This window comes from Microchirus variegatus, assembly GCF_963457635.1.
Source record: "Microchirus variegatus genome assembly, chromosome: 15".
Taxonomy (NCBI): domain Eukaryota; kingdom Metazoa; phylum Chordata; class Actinopteri; order Pleuronectiformes; family Soleidae; genus Microchirus; species Microchirus variegatus.
In genome coordinates this window covers 6401905-6425647 of record NC_139816.1, presented here as the reverse complement: position 1 = coordinate 6425647, position 23743 = coordinate 6401905, and the positions used below count along the sequence as shown (strand labels likewise).

Here is a 23743-nt window from a genome sequence, read left to right as displayed (position 1 = left end):
ACTGCTGCACACTTTCTCAGCAGCAACAAAAATCAAACTCAGTAGTGCAATACTGACGACAGCTTCCTCTCTCCATCCCCGCAAAAGAACTTCACACCACCATGATAATAGTATTCAGCAATAACACTGCTGTCCATAGAGACGTGTACCTTCATTATTAGACTCTGTACTGTTTGTGTCTGAGTGCTACAAAATAAGAAGCTATAGATGCAACAGCAAACGGGTGGCAGTTTAGCTAAACATGTCAACGCACAGTGAGTCATAAAATCTTGTTATTTAAAACAATATATTAACGATATAAAACTCGGAAGCAGCCGTGGCTAATAATAATAATAATAATAGTAATAGTAATAAACACTATTCTCTAACAGCCTGTTGTATGTGCAGGTAGTTTCAACATCACTAACTAGTGCAGAAAACAAACACAATCTAGCCTCTTTTTTCCATGTTTGTACAGAACTGCTCATGTAGCCTGGTGGTGGCGTGTGTTTCAAAGGGAGTCAAGGATAAACCTCAGGCAGTGATTTTACTGTATATATACAGTATATACGTGTTGAAAATAATACCACAAAAAGCAGCCGTACTGTTTTTGTGACAGTGCATTTCTGCATCGAAAAGAAAAATCAAAATAATTTGTCTTCACTGGATTGTCTCTTACAGGATTCAGTGGAGGTTTAAGTTGTTGTTGGGTGGATGGATGGACGGGGGTAAGTAGTGTTACCAGTGCAGCTGGGGGACAGGTGGGACGGCTTTAAAGCACAAGGGCCCTCGAGGTAGAGCCAGATGACGGGTAAGGGTTCAGGTACTGACGAGCCTGTTCCGTCATAATCAGCTGGTCCTCTGTCTTCCCATAAACCACTGCTTCCCACTCACTCACCTGCAGAGGAAACCGTCAGTGGTTACTCAAGCAGGTCATGGGTCACTTATTCAAACCATAACCATGAAGGCTCAGAAAGGGATTTATTATGTGCTTAATCCTTAGATGCACCTTCAAAAGAGTAACGTAAAATAATTGCTTATGATCATTTTAAACCAACATCAGTCCATTCCATACATATCAAATATTAATGCATTTTTAAAAATGAAACCAAGTTTTTTGCCATGATGTACCTTCGTTTTAGGGTCTACAAAAACACAATAAATGATAAAAACTAGATTATTTTTGGTTTGATTGTTGCAGCCTGGTATATGTGAGAATTTAGCAGTTTATATGCAATATTTTGCATTTTTTGCAATGTCATATTTCATAAAATACTCCTAAAGCACCAAAGTGTGCTCATAAAAATGTCCTCATCATACATATCAAACATTAATTCAGTATTTAACCCTTAAAATTGCTAAGTTCTTGTCATGATGCATCAAAAATAGTGACGTTTCAACGAGCACATTTTTGTCCATAGGTTTTTGTCCAATATGCATGGAAAAAGGATAAAATATTCTAGAATTTAAAAGCCAAAAAACACAAAAATGTGTTCAGGAGAGTGTGTTTGAGGGTTAAATATCTTACAGACCTGTAGAGTGGCGTGTTTTGGTGCTTTCGAGGCAGGGAGCTTCTTCACACGCAGGCTGGTAAAGCGATGAGGTTGTTCGGGGACGACCGAGGGTTCCTCTCTTGCAGATGTCAATGGGTGGCTGCACTCCTCTTGCTCTTGCTCAGGGATTGGGCTGATCAACGAGGAGCTCGTCAGGAGAGTTTCCTCTGGTTTCTGCAAAAAGATAATAATAATAATTTATTGTCTGAAAAAGAGCATAATACATGACATAACATCACTAACCCTAACCCTATCACAGCAATACTTCATAACGATTGAAGTTTGATACACAGCCCTAAGGGTGACCCTACATTTAAGTCAGAGTGACAGAAATTTTGAATGCATTTTTACATAGAACAGTGGGTTTGTATGGATGACACAACTAGGTCCAGTTTAAGCTTCTCTAAATCCTGGAGGCACATACAGAGGATCAGGCTGGTGACATGTCAGCAGCTGATAAAGACTCAGGCTATGGGTAGAAGCTCAGTGCAGCAGCAGCAGAATGAGGGAGTGGTTCCCACCGTCAACCTGAGGAGAGTGCAACATGAGCCCAGACCTTGATAAAGACAAGATATCGATCGCTATGATCTCCCTACGGCCAGATATCTTGTTCTAATCCATGTCTGCAAGGGTGGATTTTAATCACGGAATTGAAAATGGAGCATGCCTTCAAAACAAAAAAGGGAAGCACACTAAGAGCTGTGGAAGTTGGTTGCAGAAGCTATAGATTGACAGGTGTTCCACACTGCTGAACAGGTGTTCACCGCGGCTGAAGTCAGAACAATGGGACTGCTGGAGGCACCATCACTTGTTTCTGAACCTGCTCTCTTTAGATGACTTACTTCCGTGTTGCCGGGCTGCTCTTGGAAGAGTTGGACATTGAGGGCGTCTTTAGCCCAAGGGTCGAGCACAAGGGATTTGCGCACTTTTCTTGCAGGGCCATCCATCTGAAATCAAAAGGACACAAACTGTAAGTTTCTTCTTATTTTCCTCTCATATGCGAGGGGGTATAATCATGAAGAACTATGAAAAGTACATTATGTTTCCATGCTCTGTAGTCAGGCTGGACGTCAGCTCTGTGGAAGATGTCCGCTCCAGTCTCCTGCTTCAGTACTTCACGAATGTCCTCCTCGAGCAGCGCCAACGACTGAGGCTGAAAAACACACAAATACACATGTACATTTATAAATAAGAACTGAATAAATAATGCAAGTGCAACAACATGCAGCCATATTTGACAGCTTACCTCTATCTTCAGAGGGCCGTGCATTTTCTCCTGGGCAGCCAAAGCGTTTTTGAAAGGCGTCGGTGTCCTTGGTGTTGGAATCATGACAGTTTTACGGAATTTGGGTGTCCGTGACCTAGAAGATTGAAGAGAATCATACGTTTTAATTTAGATTTACACTGTGGCCACGAAGGAAGGTGGAAAATGTTGTATTTTTACCCATCATTCTCTTTCTGGTGCTTGGGTGTGGTTTCTTTGTGGAGCGGCGTGTAAAGGAGACACCTTTGGCCACAAACGGGAGTCGAGGTGAGGGCAGGGTTATCCAGGTTCAGATTATCTGACATGTTGCAGAACTGGGGAGGAGATAATCACACAAGGTGGGGTCAATCACACGACCTGTGCAACCAAAAATACAGTTTAAAGTGTGTGAGGAGAGAAAAAGAGGTTTTATTTACTCGTGACGGCGTAAACGGCAGTGATTTTGTGGGCGTTTTCTTTGGAGAATTCGGGTTATTTTCCAAGAAAGAGGAACAGGTCCTTTCACACAGAGGGGAGGGCTCCCCCTTTTCTCTCCTCCGCCTCCTCGCCGTGCTTGTCTGGGAGGGTTTGGAGGAGTTGATGGGAGTCAGAGCCGTGACACTGGCCAGACCAAATGAAGTAGAGTTTTTCTCTTGGCCTGAAACGGCAGTGGAATTGTTGAACGCGTAGCCCATGGAGCTGTCCGCCGTCCTCTCCTGCAGGAGAGTGCTGTAGCCTGCCAGATTGTGTCTCGGTGGCGTCGTTGCCTCAGAGAGGTCGAAACTGGCCACGTCGCTCCAGACGACGGGGTCCTGCAGAGCGAAACACATCTACAGTCGATCTTTAATACATTCATGAGTGTTTTTAATACATTCATACTGCTATACACTACCGTTCAAAGGTTTGGGGGTCACTTATGTCCTTATTTTTGAAGGAAAAGCACTTCTTTTCAATGAATATAACATTGAATTAATCATAAATACACTCTATACATTGTTAATGTGGTAAACGACTATTCCAGCTGCAAACATCTGTTTTTAATGGAATATGTACATAGGTGTATAGAGGCCCATTTCCAGTGTTCTAATGGTACATTGTGTTTGCTAATCGCGTTAGAAGGCTATTGGATGATTAGAAAACCCTTGAAAACCATTGTTAGCACAGCTGTAAACAGTTATTTTGAATAAAAATCATTATTTCTAATCTTGTCAATGTCTTGACTATATTTTCTATTCATTTTGCAACTCTTTTGATGAGTAAAAGTCTGACTTTTAATGGAAAACACAACAAAAATTGTATAGGTGACCCCAAATTTTGAACGGTAGTGTATGTGTACCATTTTATCTCCGCCTGATACTTACAGAGTCGATGAGCTCCATGGTTTCCGCAAACTCCGGTATGGTCTGCAGCGTGGAGAGCACCGCACTGGCTTCCACCGCCAGGAATTTACTGGGAGAGACAGGAAGCTGTGTCGGCGCTGGAGGAAGCTCGGGGCTGCTCCAGGGCTTTCTCTCAGCCTGCTCCTCCAGGCTGCTGCTACTTGTGGTTAAGGTATCTTCTGCTGACACACTGTCGGACCAAACCGAGTATGGCTCCAAGCTCTGAGTGACAGGAGGGAGGAGGGGGCGGGGGGGTAGAAGGCTGGGGTTAGAAGGCTGGGGTTAGACCTTTGCCTGCAGCAGCAGTTTGATGGCTGACTTGATGTGAACGTGTTGTGTGAAAATGTCGTAGATTTGAAGCAGTTTTGAAATGATTTGAGAGGAAGGAAAGTTTGGGAAAACAATAACAATGGCAAATCAACATCATTTTACACAATATAACATCAGTGACTGTGGAGACTGGAGTTGTGAATGAAATGTGAGGACAATGTTGGGACAGGAGAGAGACGGGTCAAAAAAACAAACTGCAGGCTGAGTGAGGGCATGAGGGCTGAAGGAGATGAAGATGAGCAGGTTTGTGATGCGAACTATGGTATTATGGGGTGTAGGTGGCTTCCAAGCACAGCTTCAGTCCAGTCTGATTGAGTAGCAAAATGGGGAAGGCAGTTACTACAGCAACACTACAGCATGTCAGGCTACAGGCACGCATACATGTGCGCCATTCTTGTTTTCACATCTATACACTGTAAAAAGTCCATCACTGGGTCGATTATGACAAAAATCAGAACATGTAAAGCCAATGGAGGAGGATTTGACATTGAAATTTTAAAGTGAAAGCAGATAAAGGCTGAAAATGTGTAAGATTCAGCTTTTATCTCATTTCAATTTGAATCTGACTCAGATAAGTAATATATTTCATATTAGAATGAGCCTTTTTACAGTGTATGTAAGCTACAGATGCTGACACACGCTCGGTGTGTGTTCTTACATAGGGACCTCTGCACTGCACTTGTCGGTGGACTTCATTCTCTGCTGACATAAGCAGCAGCTCAAGCTCCTTAATTCTTTGCTCTCTGTCAGGATCATCCAGGCAGGATGGCTGGAATAAACACATGTCAGGGGAGGAGAGAGAGAGAGGTCACGAGGACAGGAGGAAAGGACAGAAGTTAAGAAAAAGCAGACAAATAACAGATTTGCACATACAAAAATATTCACAGGAGCATTTTGAGATTCAACCCCTTTTTGTTATTGAATGTTAGATGAAAAATAACGGCACATTCAAGCATTCATTTTACTTGAAGTCCAGAGTTAGCAAATCACAAGGATATCTATGAAAAGCCCAGAAAAATAAAGAATGTGACAAGATTTTCCCCCCGTTGGCATGCAGAAAAAGACTCACTGGTGTGAAGTTTTCAAGGAGACTGTCCATCATGTGTCCACTGGGAGGATCGTACGAGTATCCGCCCAGCTACAACACAGAGAGACACGTTCAAGTCAAACTCACAGAGGACAAGAATAAAAAAAAGTATGAAGCACAAAGTAAAAAGGAGACCTGGCTGGGTCCTGATATCGATAATGGACTGTGATCACAGCTCTGAGGCTCTGCTGCTGTTGTTGTTGTTGGGGGACACAGCCTGTGATGGCGTCTCTTTGCTCCTGTATGAGTGGACGTCAAAGTCTTGCCGTTTTCTTGCAGGTAGCCCTCATGCTCCACCTTCCTCCTCATGGTGGAGTTCCAGTGGTTCTTGATGGAGTTGTCCGTCCTGCATAGAAAACACAAATTCAGAGCTGAATTCATCGTCAACTATTTTGAAAATCGATTAATCGGTTTGAAGCTTTCTTTTTCATGATTAAAGCAAGATTTTTGATTGTTTTAGCTTCTTAAATGTGAATATTTTCTTCGTTTCTTTGCTCCACATAACAAAGAAATCATTAACAACTGAATCATTTTGGTTTGTGGACAAAACAAGACATTCAAGAACATCGTCATTTTGACAAACACTGATCAACATTTTTTAACATTTTCTGGACCAAACGATTCATAGTTTAATCGAGAAAATTAAACTAAATCGTTACTGCTCTCATCAGCAGTAATAAGGTTACAGTATATTACCGTCCAGGGAGAAGCTTGGAGATCTCTGCCCAGCGGTTGCCCAGACGTTTGTGGGCCTCGTAGATGATTCGATCCTCTTCTTGTGTCCATGAAGACTTCTTCACCTCTGGGTTGAGGTGATTGTGCCACCTCTCACGGCACTGCTTTCCGATCCTGCCCTGGAGATGCTTTGCGATCACTGACCAGCGTTTGGGGCCGTACTTGTGTACGAGGTCAATAACCTGTACAACAAATCAACAAAGGAGCGAAGTTCATTGGTTTTTGTTGCACTTTCAGGTGGCGTTTTCTGTCATGTTGTGACTTTATGGGAGAGTGGAGTGAGTGAGATCACACCTTCCTACTTATTTATAGCAACTCCAGTGTTAAGAAAGCTTCGACTGTTTGTGGTAGAGCTGGAAAAATGCTCTGATGTCATAGTTGGCAGCCCATGCTATTATTGATAGCCCTGTGTTTCCGTTATGATGCCAAGACTTCAGAGAAACATTCTCCACACACTGTTGCAGAATAGTGATCCATTTAGGGAACTCACTGCAGCAGAGAGCGACATTAAGACTTTCACTTGGCTCTAAACTTGTGACTTGGAAAATCTGTGTATTATTATTAGGGATGACGCAGTTCAGCATGTAATTTGCAAGGCACAGTAAGTTTTTGGCGGGAAGTAAGCCTGCGCATGTGCAAACCTCTCCAGGTCTGAAGGTAGAAGATACATTACCTATTGTGACATTTGTTTGTGTTGTGTTTTTTTTTGCCTGGACTCCGCTCCTCACAATCCCCACAGCTTCCTTCTGCCCTCACCTATCGTTTACCTGTTTTGTCATTGCCTCATTCTGTCCAAAAGCAGGAACTCCCAGCTCATCTTACCTTTTGATCCTCCTCTTTTGTCCAGGGTCCTTTCACCAGCTCTGGGTTGAGCACCTTCTGCCAGCGGTGCTGACACTGGCCATCTGTCCTCCCCTGTGACAGAGAAACACAGACCACAACACCTTATTACACACACCACCACACGGCAATATTTACATTCTTTTCACTCAATGAACCCGTGGTGACCTTCTTCTTGTGAGAGTGTTTGTAAATAGGAGTAGTAAATGATGTTGGCGGTTGTTGGAATTGACTAGTTTTGCATAAACATGTGAGATATTATTAACATATTACAACGTATACTTACAGGGAGACATGTGGCGATTAATTTCCAGGAATCAGTTCCATGTTGCTCGACGAGCTTTTTCAGCTTATCATCCTTAAGACGATGAAGGCAGTGAAAGAGAGAGTAAAGGTACTTTAGTATCTGATATAAATTGACGACATAATCATTGAGATATGGCAATAATGGACTTACCTCATCTCTGGACCACTTTACTTTGCACACCGTTTTCTTGTCTTTGCTCTTCTCTTTACTCTCTGGATCAGTGGAGAGCAGCTCTTCATCCTCGTCATTGCTAAAACTGCACAGGGGCAAATGAAAGAAGAGCAGCATTTCTTTATATGGTCATTTGCTCAGAAATGAACATTGCATTGCGAGGCTGCTTTGGTGACTGGCACTGGTGCACATTTACACATGTCCTGATATGCTTTTACTTAACAAACTGTCACAGCAAACAGAGACTGTTGGTTGGTGTGTTATCTGATGTAATGCACGATATAAATGAAGTGAATTGAAAGCCGAGTAATCACTATGACCTATCCGTGCAACCACAATTTAATTTGACATTCAAGAGAGCAAGATAAACATCGGTGCACACTGTATACAGTTAATTTACCAAGCAATGTTGTTGGACGTATGTAGTAAATGTCACAGTCAACACAAGCAATTCAAGGAAACAACAAAATGCTTTAAGCTATATTATAAAAGTCTAAAAGTGACACTTATTTCATGTTAAAAATTATGATTCACAAGGCTTAAAAAAAAGCACACCATGGACTCTGTGTATAACCACAAGAACATAAAATTCCTCTCTACTGACACAAGATGTTGGCAGGTAGCACTGGGCGTCTGTGTTCTCATAAAACCTGCTGCTGGGCAACACTCAGACTTTAATAAATAACGGTGAAATTAAGTTTGCCATTCCCAGGAGTCGCTTAACCTTAGGGATCACATGCACACAAGGGGAAAACACTCTATTTTGTAGGACGCTCCCACTGTCTTTCTCAGTGGGAAGCCCCGAACATGGGAATTGAAGTTTGGTGTGTGCCGACTCCCTCGCCAGAGCAAAGAGAAGTGGGCAAATCTGTGTACAGTCTGAACTGTACACTGAACAGAGAGGAGGAGCATAAAGGGGCTGAAGGAAAGGGGCGATCGCACATCAACAGGCTCTTTCACCTCCAGAGGTGAGTGAGTGAGCGTGTGTGGGTGGGTGTGTGTGTGTGTGTGTGTGTGTGTGTGTGTGTGTGTGTGTGTGTGTGTGTGTGTGTGTGTGTGTGTGTGTGTGTGTGTGTGTGTGTGTGTGTGTGTGTGTCATTTAGCGGGAGGAGGGGTGTGGTCAGGGGCATAGGCAAAGCCCTAACGGTCCGGTTGTTCAAAAACTTTCAAATAAATCTGGCTTATATAACCTCTCCACATTTTGTTTAACACCTTACTGAACTTTAATATCATAAGTATATAAAAAATGAACACAATTCAGCATATGCAATTCAACATCAGTCATTAGTTAAGAGCATACTGTACAATAAATGTGTAAAATAAAGAGAAAGAAGCCACCCATCTGTCTCCAGATGTAAACACAAGCAAGCGTAAGTGCTGGGTACGACACAGAATCATTATTCCAGCTTCAATGTCTGTCCTCTTTGTCAGATATGGTCATCATAATTGTGAATACCACTGAGAGTCAACAATGATAAAAGATAACGATGGAAAAAATGGTGTAGTTCCTCACAATTAACTGTATTTGAACCAGAAACTTCCTGACCAACTAAAATTTGAAATGATTCATTGCAATTAATCACAAACTGTATGTTTATATATAAATACTAACATTTGACTGCAGCACTGTGGACTATTCTGCTTACATTGGTCATTATGCATGTTATTTCAGGTACATTTTGACTCTGAAAGTGGATTTTGTCCTGTGACAGAAGCACAGTGTACCAAGGAGACCAAATATTGGAGTAAAAATAGCAAAAAACACAGCATACATTGTACAAAAAATACTGCCTAACTAATTCCAACAACATTTTTCAAATATATAATAAATATATATATCAAAAATATTTTCATGACACTGGGAAATGCACACTGTTATCCATCTGGTTTTTTTTTTTTTTTCAACTGTGCAGGAGAAGTGCTATATGACTAAGGAATCTCTATTTTTAGGGATGGGAATCGAGATCGGTCTCTATATCACACGCTTCACTATACACAGAGTGTTAAAAATGTCAATAAAAATCAGCAAAAGCATTGTAGCCTGTAGGCTGTTTACTTTATTCTATTTTGGGAGAACAATATTTGTTACACAGTTGGAGAACTGTGTCTTTGAAATGACTCATCACAAGTATGTAGTTAGCAGCTTCATAGTTCATAAATGGTCTAAAACGGGGGTCTGCAACCTTTAGTATTAAAAGAGCCATTTTTGTCCCTTCTCCACACAAATAATTGTGATGAGTAGCCGTAAGAAACCTATTTGATCCATAAAAAAAACATAGTTTGTTGCATTCATGAAATCTAAAAAGGAGAACGAGAAAACTGTTGACATTTCATTACTGTTTTTACCATTTTTCAATATCGTATTTGACACAAAGGACGTGATGCATATTTTAGTGGACGAAATATTAGACTAGTTTCATCTCATCAATCCCTAAAAAAAAAAAAAAAGTGTTCACTTTGAAAGAAATAAAATATGTTTTGCAAAGCTACAGGGAGCCACTGCAGAGGTGCTGAAGAGCCACATGGGGCTCGGAACCGCAGGTTGCAGACCCCGGGTCTAAATTGATGTCATAGATGTGGTATCTTCCCAAAACAACAAACAAACCTGATATTATATTTGACAAACGATGCATGAACACACTATTGTGACAAACATATGCTACCAACACACTGGTTATAATGAAAACTGTACGTATATTACTGCTCTTGTCACCCACCTGAGTGATTTGACCGTGTCCATGACAGTCTGCAGGGTTGTGGGACCTTTTTTCCGAAGACGAACCAGTGTTTGGCAGCTCTCTAAACACCCGCACGGACAGATATGTATCCATAGAAGTCGCTGTCAGTCATCGCTGCCTGTTCACTCAGAGACGCTAGCTAGCATTACTAGCTAACTAACTCACTGAACACTCCATAACACAACTCTCACTCGGTAAAAGCCGTGTTCGAGAACATGTTTCTCCGCCAAAGAAAAGCTCCGCGGTGTCTCTTCTTTCAAAAAAACTACAGTTAGTGCACGAAGCTAACAGCTAACAGACGTCCACTCCCGTGTTCTGACTCCGTCAGTGTGTTCGACTCTCTCGTCTCGCTCTGTACTTTTCTATCTGGAGTTATGATTTTTGTCCATCCCGCCGATTCTCGCGCCCAGCCCCTCTGCGCGGGCGGCCTCGCCTCTGATTGGTCAGAAACGGGGGGGCTGCGACCGAAGAAGTCAACACTCGAAGCTGATTGGTCAGAGAGGAGGGGTCCGCTCGCGTGTGATTGGTCAGAATGTTGACACGGTTTCGCTTTCAGTGGTCAAATATTTTAAGGGGGCGGGCCTTGAGTAAGAGGACGCTGCCACTGTCACATTCAGCAGCAGAATGGCTCTTTTCATGCTGCAGTGATGGGAAGTCATTTTGGCTCGGCTCCCGTAGAAGAGCCGACTTTAGTCTCACTCAGAGCCTTCTAGTTTATGCTAATTTAGCAATTATGAATGATTTGTGTGTTGTTAAGCAAGTGTTTTAATTAGTGTTTTATTTTGTGCATTTATTCATTCAAAAAAAATGCACGAGTATTGCTAGTCAATCACTTTATGATGCTTCACATACTTTTTTGCAAAAACTGAGAACTTTTGAGGTTCCAGCTACTGTTTTACTCCTCCTTGTGTCCTCACAGCTCATTCTGTGCAGCTCCTTTAAACTGTACTCTACTGACACCTACTGGACAAACGGTTGCACATACACTCGACTAGTTACTTGTTACCATGGATACTTAATATCCCAAAACACAATAGTTGCCATAGAAAATGTGGTTTGTTTGCATGTTATCTGAACTACACATGCGTGGTTATTAACACAAATGTATATATTTTGACATATCAGCACTAGTTCAAACTCCATTATTTAATTGCATTGTATAATGTTTGACTTATAGGCAACTTGTAATGCTATATCTAACAATCCTAGTTCTGTATTTGTTGTTATTGAATTCTCTCGTCTCTCACTAAGTGAAGTATGAAGATTTTCGAGTATTGGGAATTTCCTGTCTTTCTACCTGTGGGTGGCACTGCTAGACTGTTTGACTTCTCAATGTTTTCATTCCTGAGTGTAAGAAAAGTTGTCACGAGAGAAACCCAACGAGACCGGAAACGGTGCTTCTCAAACAAGTAAAAGCATTCAAGTTGGAATCAAATTTGGGCTGAAGTGAGCCAATTTGTACGGTGGCCCACTGAAGGGCAAATCACCAATACAAATAGAAAACACAACAACATTAACTGAAACTTAACATTAACTAAAACACAACTACATTAACTAAAACATAACATTAACTAAACACAATATTAATTGAAACACAACACAACGACATTAACTGAAACACAGCATTAACTAAACACATTATTAATTGAAACACAACATTAACTAAAACACAAAATTAACTAAAACACAACAGTAACTGAAACACAACATTAACTAAAACACAACATTAATTGAAACACAACATTAGCTAAAACACAACATTAGCTAAAACACAACTAGATTAACTGAAACACAACATTAACTGAAACACAACAATATTAACTGAAGCGTTAGCTAAAACACAACAACATTAACTGAAACACAGCATCAACTAAATTAACTAAATTAGAATACATTTTACGTGTGCCAAAACAAACCGTGTGGATCAAACTAAAAAATTAAAATTAAATAAAAATGAATGAAAATCTCGCAACCATCAACTGCCGGCATTTTATTTTGACAGGCAGCACAGGAAGTGCTCGCCTGTGTGATTGTTTGCGGCGGTTGTCGCCGTTTGATCCCGTGACAAATTTCATCGGAACTTTCAACGGCCAGGAAAGACTGATGTTTCCTGTTTCTGTCGCTTGTCAGTCGAACACGGAGGACCGTGGACGGGATATCTCACTCTCACTTCACGTAGTCTCGCCGGGACTTTTTGTCCTCACTTAGTTCGGGACAAATGTTACGTTCGCTGTCGACGTAGAAGCTAAACATCCCCCCATACACACACACACACACACTGGAACTACGAAGGCAGATGAACGCCGCGTCAGAAATACTGTAAGGTACGTGATGGTCATGTCAACGAATCTGCTGTTCTCATCGAGTGTTGAGTTTATGAGTAATAAAACGTGTTATGACTTACGTAACAACACTTTTTTTGATATTATACAAGCAGAACAACTTAGTGAAAGACTAGTTTCCATGTCATTCAAATGTAATGTAGAGCTCCTAGCTAAGCTAGCAGAGTCCAAATACATTAAAGTCATTAGTCATTAGGAGTTTATATATGTGTTATATTGAATTGTATTACTTATTACTGACAACCCTTCATCAATAAGGGGCACATTCCGCTTTTAAATTAGTTTATTTCGTACACTTTGAAGTGACACCACACCACATAATTAGGTACACATTATTGAACTGTTTTTTAATGTTAGATTTGATCTAATCAGCCAATCACATGGCAGCATCTCATTATTATTATTATGGTGAAGATGAGCAAAGGCCAGCATCAGAATGGGGAAGAAAGGTGGTTTCAGTGATGCATCATGGGCTGCACTGAGTATATCAGTACATTTGGGTATTTTCCCAGACACACAGCTATCTCTGCAGTTTTACAGAGAGTGTTCACTCCTCTCAAAGTGAAAATGCTTTGTTGATATCTGGTTAGGGCCCACGGTTGGTGTAGTGGTTAGTACTCTTGCCTTTGCGATATGGGGATGAATTGTAGGTGTGCGAGTGTGAGTGACTGGTTGTTTGTCTCTATATGTGGCCCTGCGATGGACTGGCGAACTGTCCAGGGTGTACCCTACCTATCGCCCAATGTCAGCTGAGATAGGTGGAGGATAAAGCGGTGGATAATGGATGGATATCTGGTTCAAGATGACAGGACGGACATCACTAACTCAAAAACACAGTCATTACAACTTAGGGTATGAAGAAGACTGCTAATACATAATTAAAATATGGATGGACCTGGATCACTGAATAACAAAACTAGATAACCATATACACTGGTTTTAGTAACGGGCTGCCATTCCTGTCACTGTAGTAGGTTTCATCTGTACCTAATAAAGTGGCCCGTGAGTGTATGGAGTGTGGTATCAAAGTGGTTGACCGCTCGATAGATTACACTCACAGCTTTGCGTGTGTAATTATGGGTCTGTTTTTTTTACTGTATTGTCGATAGCTTGTAATACACTCGTGGGCCAGTTAGAACATGTCAAACCAGTCATTTTGTGTGTGTGGGTGTTTTATTATGTGTGTGGCTCCAGCTCCTCCTCTGGCTGGTATTTATCTTCCTCTTCTCATCTGTAAGGTTATTTCCCCTCTAACACACGTTATGCCTGCTGGTATTTATAGTGTTTACAGGTGTAAATACACACGGAGAGTTTGCGTCTTAATAGTTGCTCGGTAAACGCTTCTTCCTGAATGAAACACGTTTGGCGGATGGATTCTGGTCGTCCACCTCCACATAATTGTACGCTGACTTGAAGAAATAGTGTGTCGGAGGCTCAGAGGCTGCCAAAGTCAATCCTCCATATAGAATCCCCACTGGCACAAGATCATTCATAAACTGGCTGAGGCATATAGGAATAATTTTTTCTTTTCATACTAGGTCACAACAAAGGCAAGACAGTTGCTTCTCCTTAATAATCCTCATAGTCTTCATAGTGTTTTCTCTGTGTGTCTGACTGTTTCAAACCTATTAATTTAGGGAACTTCATTTACTTTTGGTTTGTTTTGGAAGTTTTCACGGCAAGTTCCCCTCCAAGAAACACCAAGAAACATTAAATCTACTCTGCGCCTGCCAGGGTATCTAACGTTCTCAGTGATTTCTAATTTCCGACAGGCGACGGGCCATTTATTTCTCAGTCAACTCGCTGATTCAGACCTGTATCTAAGAGGAAGTGAGGGACACCGTCTGCAGAAATGTCTGTCAGCTGTCTGGACAGCCGTGTTAAACGATGTAAGGAGTTGATCCAGGAGCTGAGGCTGGTTGTTTTAGCACTGGGGTTAACTTAAGTTAGTGCCCCCTGACACAAACCTCAATATGTGACACTATTGTTGACGTTATTCAGTTTAATTCTGAACATAAAGGTTATGATAGACAGTTTTACAGACATAGGTATTCTCCCTGATGAGTACTGGTGATGGTTGGCTTGCACGGGTCTGTGTTTATCAGCGGGCTCATGCCCGAATGAGCTTTCACATGGGATTTACGATTATGCCGAGACTTCTGCTTTTTTTTCCTCGCTTAAAGTGCTTGTCACGCATGACACACGGCCACACGCTGAGGAAAATACATGTGCAACATCCTCATAGGATATCCAGAGGCAAGGATGTGTGCTGGGGCTAAGCAGGAAGAAGGATATTTTTGATCCAGTGTAGTAGCCCAGCATATTTGAGCCTGTCATCACAAGTTAATTCATGTTACAGCATGAGCGCAGGGGGGTGGTGGCCAGGCTAAAAACTGAAGGTAAGGTGGAGAAATTGAAAGACATTAATCCGCATTCAGTTTCATAATGACAATGACTTTCATTTTCATTCCTTATATCAAACTTTGAGGGTGCGGCGAGCAGCAGCAGCATTCCACATGAAGGAGTAGCAGTGTCAGCTAAACATGTAAGCCGTATTACACACAGTTATAGGTTATTTCCTCCTTGATGAGGAAACATCTCAGGAATGTTTAAAACGTGGGACCTACCCTGCGACGTACTTGGGCAGTTAACCACGAAAGCAGGCACAGATGTGAGCCAGACCATAAAGCCTTTCTTCATGTGTGTTTGTATGAATCAGCCGCAGTTGCTTGGATTTTTGAAAACATGAGAGGGTCCAACTCTTCTGTTTAATATTCTCCACCTTGTTGTAGCAGGTGTTGATTTCCTGTGATGCTAGATCCGGTGGAATTTGATCAAATCTTGATGTTTCTGCCAGGATATTACAGTTTTATATCTCAAATTTATTAATTAATTGGGCAGTGGCTATTGTTGTAAGGAGGTCAAAAGGTTCAGATCCTGGTTTTTGTGTGGAGTTTGCATTTGCGGGTATTCTGGCTGTATGCATGCAGATTAGGTTAACTGGACACTCTCAATTGACCGTAGGAGTGAGTGTGAAAGGTTGGAGTACCCCACCTTTTCACCGTATGCCACCTGCGATTGGCTCTAGCCTCCCCCAGGACCCTCATGTGGCGCATAAAGTGTTAGAATGAACGAACTGATCAATGTGAAGTGTGATCACAGCGTATTCATCGATTGAAAAGAATGTAAGAAGACTATCCCAGTGGGTGTGGGAGCGGGGTAAAGCAAACGCAAAAGAAAGTCAAACGTTAGCACAAAAGAGAAACTGGAGCCGGTGATGAACGGAACACGGACACCCTCCACCCCACCACCACCCTGACAGGCAGCCCTCATGCATTTTAAAGAGGCAGAGGCAGCTCCTCTCGCCGTTCCCTCAGTCAACGTGAGCAGAATGACATGTCCCCTCCTCCTGGATGGAGTCAGGATCAATGCGCCGATGAGGGAAAGTTCTCCAAAAAAAAAAAGCCGGTTTCCTGTGTGTTGTGAGCAAACAAACAATAGAGAGTGTGAATGGTTGTGGTTAAAGGGGCACAAACAGAGATGACCTCACCGACATCCAACAATGGACAAGTCCGAGCGGCAGACAAAGAGCGTTGTTGTAAAAGAAAGTAAACATTACATAATAAGTCGTGTTGAAGTAAAAATGAGAATTATCCTCCTGCATAAAATCTGTCACAACTAATAAGACTGTTTCCTTAATAATGGACCTGAGGCCTTTTGTTCCTGCAGTTATCAGGGGAAATACTTTATTTCTCTTTTGTTTGTGGGGATTTTACTTTTAACCTAGAGTGCTGCGGCAGCTTCAAAGCTCCCTGGTAGGTTATTTAAAAATACCTTTCCACTGACCAGAACAAGTGAGAATGTCACAGACACAGCATGTGTGCGCACGTGTGTGTGTGTGCGTGGGTTTCCTTGTTTTCAGGTGTCAGACAGAGAGGTGTGTGATACACATGTATTCTCTAGTTGAGTAACAATAATGTTATGACATAATGATGTTGCCGTTTGTCATTTTTGCACAATAAATAATGAGCTGAGACAGAGGGAGTGATATTCAGTGGAAGGAGTGAGTTAACAGCTTCACCAGGAGGAGGTCGTCTGCCTGCTGTCGTGTTGCAACCCACTGACTGACCCTCTGACCCACATCGCAACTCTTTTACGACAGACTTCCTTCCGAAGCTCCGCCTCCAGAGCACAGGAACACGCAATGAACACAGATTCACGAGTACTTTTCGGGTGATGCTTTTTTTAGATACTTGGTTCAATTGACAACGTGATGATGAAGAACAACATAAAGATCACAAAGACATGAAGTTAACTATCCAGTAGAAACAGAGGCACCACGGCATGACTTTGCAGCACCGATGTTCACTCTAGTCTTGGATCGCTTTGCTCCAGCCTTTTTCTTGGCACTAGCTTTTCCCAAAAACCATCTTTTATTGCGACTGATGCCTGTTGTTGGCAACTTTTCTGCCATAACGCTGCTACAACTGTCTCATTGGATTTAGCAAGCTAGCATAAGCTCTGGCGTTGTTTTCTGAGCATGCTAGTGCACAAAGAGGGGTACGCCTATGGGGGAGGGCGGGGGCAGATTGATGAATCACGATCCAATTCATTTGTTCGGGCCGTTCAATATGATTGGATGTTTTTTGTTTTTTTTACAGCTGACATTTTTAATTTTTGTGATAATGCACTCATTAATTGGTTCAAAATCGGGTTGTGAAGAGGATTTTAAGTAAAACAGTAAAAAATACAGAAAACAATCTCCTACCCCACCTTTAAAGACATCAGCAATAACTAATAGTAAAAAAAAAGCGTCATATTTCACATCATGTCATGAATTGAGGATTCAACAGGGTGTCCGCTGGGTATTAAAAAGTCTTGAATCCAATTCATTCAATTTTCCTAAGCAGTAAGTTGATCTGTTTGTTTAAGAAGATCACATGAAAAAGAACAGAGATGTTTGCATTCAAGCCGCAGCCATTTGCTTACACATAGAGCAATTAAAGAAAGAATCCTCCTGTGACCCCCGTTAACGAGGGATGAGGATGTGATTAAAGGGACGGACATCAGGTGTTGGAAACATAACAGCTGTGAGATGAAACGTGTAGAGAGCAGAAGAAGAAAACCAGTTTCACTTCCTGAATAACCATATCTGTCTGTTCTCTTTCCTCTTCTTCTTCTGCCACCACCACAGTGACCCAGAATGGACACGGACCATTCATTTACTTGAAGTCTCATCCTGGTCGAATAAAAACATTGACTTGATGTTCCTGCGCCTCTAAATGCCGACAGTCCCAAAGATGGAGGAGCACGCCACTCTGCCCAACGTCAGCATCCCCTGCCACGACGAGCAGAGGGACAAGAAAAAGCGATACACGGTGCGTTTGGAATGCTTTGTTCTCTTCGTATTCAGCTCAATGTGATTCTACCCCTTGAGGAACAATGTGTATCTCATGTTTCACTTTCTATTCAGTTTCTGATTATGTTTATAAATGTATTTCCCTACATTATCAAAGTGTTTGGTGTAGTTTTTCTGACAGTTGCAGCTTCCAAACAAAATGAATAAACGACTAAACACCCCCCCCCCCCCTTGTATTTACAAAGGCTGTGTTTGCATTTTTCAGGTTTACAAAGTGATCGTGTCTGTGAGGAAACAGGAGTGGTTTATCTTCAGGCGATATGCCGAATTTGACAAACTTTACAACACAGTGAGTGGCCATTACGCGATTACACTATTTTAAATTTACACAGCATATAAGTGAATGAGGCCGCTGAGGCATTTCTATATTTATGTCTATGTAGAGTAGGTGATAGCCAGGCCTCAGTTTTAATGCCTGATGCTTTCTTTTCCCATCTTTTATTGCAGTTAAGAAAACAATTTCCCTCTATGAACCTGAAAATTCCACCAAAGAGGATATTTGGGGATAATTTCGACCCAGGTAAAACTTATTAATGTTATGTAACATGACATATACACTCCCTATATATGACAATAATCCTGATGTTAAAAGCATGTTTAAGGCCTTTGGCCTTGAGCACAGTGTTTAATTGCATTATTGTATTATTATAACACGGCACATGTGTTCCATTCTATAGAGTTTATCAAGCAGAGACGAGCAGGGCTGCACGAGTTCATCAAGCGAATCGTCTCACATCCTCAGCTTTGCACCCAGTAAGTTTTCATGTTGTGTCGAGATAGTTAATGTCACTTGAAGTGGTTGAGATTTGCCATAATGTCTTACTGAGCTTCATCTCACTGCAGTCCAGATGTGAGGACCTTCCTACAAATGAACAAAGAGCAGAACCTTTCGGATGCGTCTGAGGATGAAGATGACAAAGTAAATGGACAACTATCTTCATTTGTCATTTTGCTTCCTGCCAACGGCTGTGTCCGAGAGCGTTCCTGTATTTCACTGTGTATACGAACTGATAATGACTCACAACGCTTAAAATAAATACAGATAATAAACAAATATCCCGATGTCTGTAAGTGTAGCCGCAGTTTTAGCCTTTAGCAGCTAACCTAACTGATGTCTTCTCTGCTGTTTAACAGCACAACTCTACCTCCAGAAACATTAACCTGGGGCCTTCTGGAAATCCACAGTATGTTTCTTTTGTGTTTTTTTTTTTAGTTCAAAGTTTGCATGTGTGTAATCACACACTTAATGTGCTGTACTTTCTGTTTCAGAGCGAAGCCCTCAGACTTTGACTTTTTAAAAGTCATAGGAAAGGGGAGTTTTGGGAAGGTACGTGAACAATGCAATACTGAAACATACACACATTATTTTTATCCCAGATTTCACGTGTTTGACTTGTATTTTAAAATGTGTGTTTTTTTAAAAAGCTGTGGTAGCAACAAGTTTTAGTTCTGCATATGTAGATTTTCCCGTGTAGGAAGTGAGACTGCAGTTAAATCATTTTCAAACATGGCTACTGTATATCTCTCCCTCCCTCGTGACGCAGGTTTTCCTGGCAAAGCGAAGGCATGATGAGAAGTATTATGCAGTCAAGGTCTTACAGAAAAAGGTCATCCTCAACAGAAAAGAGGTAATTCTTACATTCAGATAGATATGTTATCTATTATTTCAGATTATAACACGTGTGAATTATTATTATGATCTCCTGTTCACTCTTTTTAAAATCAGCAAAAACACATCATGGCAGAACGCAATGTGCTGCTGAAGAATGTGAAACACCCTTTCCTGGTTGGGCTTCATTATTCCTTTCAGACGGCAGACAAGTTGTACTTCGTCTTGGATTTCATCAATGGAGGAGAGGTGGGTTTGTTTGGGCTCGTTGTGGATGTGATTCACGCAGTAATGGACAAAAGGCTGCTTTAATTCCATTTCTTGGAGGAGCGTTATAGTGAGTGAACTTTGTAATTAGAGGTCACAGCATTAGTGTGGGGAAAAAAAGAGTGACTTCCTCAATGAATTTCCTCCAAGCGTAGTTTATTTAATACATTTTAATCGCCCTCTGGTTTTTTCCTATCTGATAAAAAATAGTCAGTGATGACATTTCCTATGACACTGTCAAAACACATATTTACATAGAATCCATGTAAATATGAACTAATGTGTTTTGTTTATCCAGTGAAATTTTTTTTTTCTTTCAGCTTTTCTTCCATCTTCAAAAAGAGCGCACCTTTCCCGAACCCAGAGCCAAATTCTACATCGCCGAAATGGCGAGCGCGCTGGGTTACCTGCACTCTCTCGACATTGTTTACAGGTACGATAGAGGTGGTTAGCAAAGGTTAATGTTTAAAAGATCAAGCAAATGTAAGTTTATTCTATAAAAATATGTTATTATTTCTGTATCATTCAGCCCTGTGTGTCACTACACCCTTAGAAATAAGGGTTCCCTTCTACAAGGGCTGAGGTTCTACCTGGAACCATTTGGGTTTTTCAAGGGTTCTTGGTAACACTAATGGTTCCAGTAAGAACCATTTTGATCCAGAGAACCCTTTAAAACCCCTTTCCTGAATTGATATACTTTATAAAAAGGTCCTACCTGGAGCCAAAAAGGGTTCTCCTATGAGGACAAGCTGAAGAACCTTACATGGTTCTTCTTAGCACTTTTATTTCTAAGAGTGTAACTGGAACTGAAATTTGTGTTTTCTTAAAATGCAGAGACTTGAAGCCAGAAAACATCCTTCTTGACCAAGATGTGAGTATCCCTTATTTATTTTTATGCAAACACACTGCAATGTGTTCGTTGATATGTTCAATGATAGTAAATGACAGTTTACAACAATAACACTGCATTATTTATCACTGTATTCTTTCAAAGTCTGCACGGTAAAGAGTGGGCCACCTTCAACAATCAGCACTGTAAATTTAGTACATAAGGTCACGACATACAGTACTGACAGCACAAATGTCGGGGCATAATTGTGCCGCCAGTGTCATTTCCAGTTCCAGCTGAACAGCAGGGAGTGTGATTGGATTAGGACTCGCTAATGATTTCTCCTGCCGAGGCCTTACAGAGCTTACAGAGAAAGTGAATGGGACTGACTGAGTTATGCCGCAGTCAACATTCCTGCGCAACAATAGAGCCCTCAGTCCCTGGGGATAATGGGCCGCTTGTGCGGGTACATGTTGTCTAAAAATGTCCCCGTGTCCTCTCTTTAAAGGGCCATATCATTTTGACGGACTTTGGACTGTGTAAAGAAGGCATTTCCCAGACGGACACCACCACTACATTTTGTGGAACACCTGAGGTATTGACATGTCTGCTTCTCAAGTCAAGTGTGGTTAATGATTTCACTGCACATATGAGCAATACTGTATGTCAACTGTAGTTTTTAATTATCTCCTATTATTATTATTATTATAGTATTTGGCTCCTGAGGTGCTGAGGAAACAGCCGTATGACAACACAGTAGACTGGTGGTGTCTGGGTTCAGTGCTCTACGAAATGCTCTTTGGCCTGGTAAGTTTTTCTCTTCATTTTAGCTTCTTATTTATTTTAGGAAAACCAAATTGTTACTATACTTTGACCCATTAGGTGAAAAAAGGGCTGGAGTTGCCCCCCCCCCCCCCCCCCCAACATACCCAACCCCCATTGTTCCCCTTACCTGACTCTCTAGTAGAGTATGGGTTAAATGCAAATAAGGAATTTCCCTGCAGGACTGATAAAGCACTAATTTATTTTTTATTTAAATTCACTCACATGCATCTGCGTCTGTCCCTTTGTTCTCGTCTCCTAGCCGCCGTTCTACAGCAGGGACACGCACGAGATGTATGACAACATCCTCCACAAGCAGCTGGTGATGCGTCCCGGAGCGTCCAGCACGGCTTGGTCTCTGATCCAGGGTCTGCTGGAGAAAGATGGCACACACAGACTTGGGTCCAGGGATGACTTTGTAAGTCGGAGTCACTTTATGAAGAATGCATAATACAGAATAACCATTTATGGTATTGTGCTTACTCTCTTGTCTGTTCTGTGTTTTCAGAACGAAATCAAAGCACACGACTTCTTCTCTTCCATCAACTGGGACGACCTTGAACAAAAGAAGACGCCTCCCCCTTTCTTACCCAAAGTGGTGAGTATTTTTAGTCTTGCTTAGTCAACAATATAGTTTATAATTATTTAAGTGTGGTTCAGTCCAGTTCACAATCACCTGCACCCGAACTCTTCCACTGCCATGAGTTTACATTCTGAGAAAAATAGCAAAAATCAAGTTAAACTAGAAAAACAATACATTTCTTATTCAAACAATGTCAAAGTCAGCTCTGCACACACTGGTGCCCTGAGAAAGTCGCCTGACAAGTTTGAAGCCAGAAAAGTGACCATAGATATGCAGTCAACAGACCGACAGACAGACGTCTCGTGCGTTTCTTATCCAAACAAAGTCAGAATTGACTCTGCACGTACCTTTAAACAAAGAACTTTCAAGCGTGTTTTAATGTACTGCCTTGGTTCCCATGGTAACTATCATGCTAACTCGTTTAGCGATTTCTCCGTTATCTCTTGCGTTTCTCATTCAAACTAAGCACTGGACACACACTGGTGCCCTTGTTAAGTTGCTTGTCAAGCGAACCGTTGGACAGTTATGCGATTAACATAGACAGATGTTCTTTGAGTCAATAGAGAGATGGTAAAAGTCATCAAATTAGTCCCATTTGTAAAATAAACACACATGTATTTTGACTTGAATTTGTCATAACCCACATTTGTGTTGCCTGCGTTTCTTTCCCAGAGCTCTTACTCTGACATCTCAAACTTCGACCCCGAGTTCACAGAAGAGATGGTCTCCAGCTCCATCTACTGGACGCAAGATTATTCCATAGTCAACGCGAGCGTCATGGAGGCCGACGACGCCTTCGTAGGGTTCTCTTACGCTCCACCTTCCGATGACTCTTTCCACTGAAACATTTGCGACGAGGTCTTTCAAATGCCTTAACCACTGCAACTTCTTTTCAAGAAAGGGAAGAAAGTGATTCCATGTATGAATCTGTATCGTCAAGCCAAAGCACGCAGCTGAGAAAGAAAGCGCACTAAAACCTATTTTGATTGGAGTAAAAAAAGTGCCAGAAGTCTTTATTTTTTACCTATTTGTATTTATATGTTTATACATAACAGATTATGTTTTAAAGGAATGATGATGACCATTTGCTGTCAATGTAATTTGTAGAAGAGTCAAAAAACAAGCCTTTATAAAGCCTATAACTCACTGGACTTTAAATAACACCATTGATTGGAAGGGTCTTTGTCCATGTAATTACTGTAAAAAATAAACTCATGTATCATATTCATATAATCTAAGCTGGAAATAGGAAGTACTTGAATTATGCATTTTTGGTTCATAGGTCACATTTATATAAAATAAATAAATCCACTTTAGTTACCATTAAGTTTGTCATATTGAGTTTGGAGTGAATATTTCTTATTTCTGCATTGTCTTAGGTTTTTTATTGGTTGTGTTTGTGCCATTTTCGCACTAACAGTTGTAATTACAAGAGAAATTCAAGTCCTCCATGTTTTTTTGGTTCGCCTGGTAATTTTGTAGTCCTACTTATAATTAAAAAGAGAAAATA

At 41.4% G+C, this 23743-nt stretch overlaps 2 protein-coding genes across 2 annotated transcripts; one reads left to right on the top strand and one right to left on the bottom strand.

Moving 5' to 3' along the window:
* Window positions 1-751: 751 nt before the first annotated feature.
* Window positions 752-12615, bottom strand: mybl1 (v-myb avian myeloblastosis viral oncogene homolog-like 1; the record flags this gene model as incomplete). The annotated part of the gene is made up of 16 exons (XM_083901488.1): window positions 752-877; window positions 1512-1706; window positions 2375-2479; window positions 2569-2685; window positions 2779-2893; window positions 2977-3110; window positions 3213-3605; window positions 4137-4376; window positions 5143-5253; window positions 5554-5622; window positions 5707-5917; window positions 6268-6488; window positions 7129-7221; window positions 7433-7504; window positions 7604-7709; window positions 12533-12615. The coding sequence occupies 16 exons, from the start codon at window positions 12613-12615 to the stop codon at window positions 752-754; spliced, it is 2391 nt and encodes a 796-aa protein (XP_083757614.1).
* sgk3 (serum/glucocorticoid regulated kinase family member 3) lies at window positions 12572-23554 on the top strand. Its single transcript, XM_083901346.1, has 17 exons — window positions 12572-12686; window positions 17899-18082; window positions 18329-18412; window positions 18571-18643; window positions 18801-18876; window positions 18967-19042; window positions 19258-19307; window positions 19393-19450; window positions 19668-19751; window positions 19850-19981; window positions 20320-20432; window positions 20834-20870; window positions 21337-21423; window positions 21540-21635; window positions 21913-22068; window positions 22159-22248; window positions 22906-23554. Exons 2-17 carry the CDS (start codon window positions 17987-17989, stop codon window positions 23074-23076), a joined length of 1479 nt encoding a protein of 492 aa, XP_083757472.1. The 5' UTR covers window positions 12572-12686; window positions 17899-17986; the 3' UTR covers window positions 23077-23554.
* The last annotated feature ends 189 nt before the right edge of the window (window positions 23555-23743 follow it).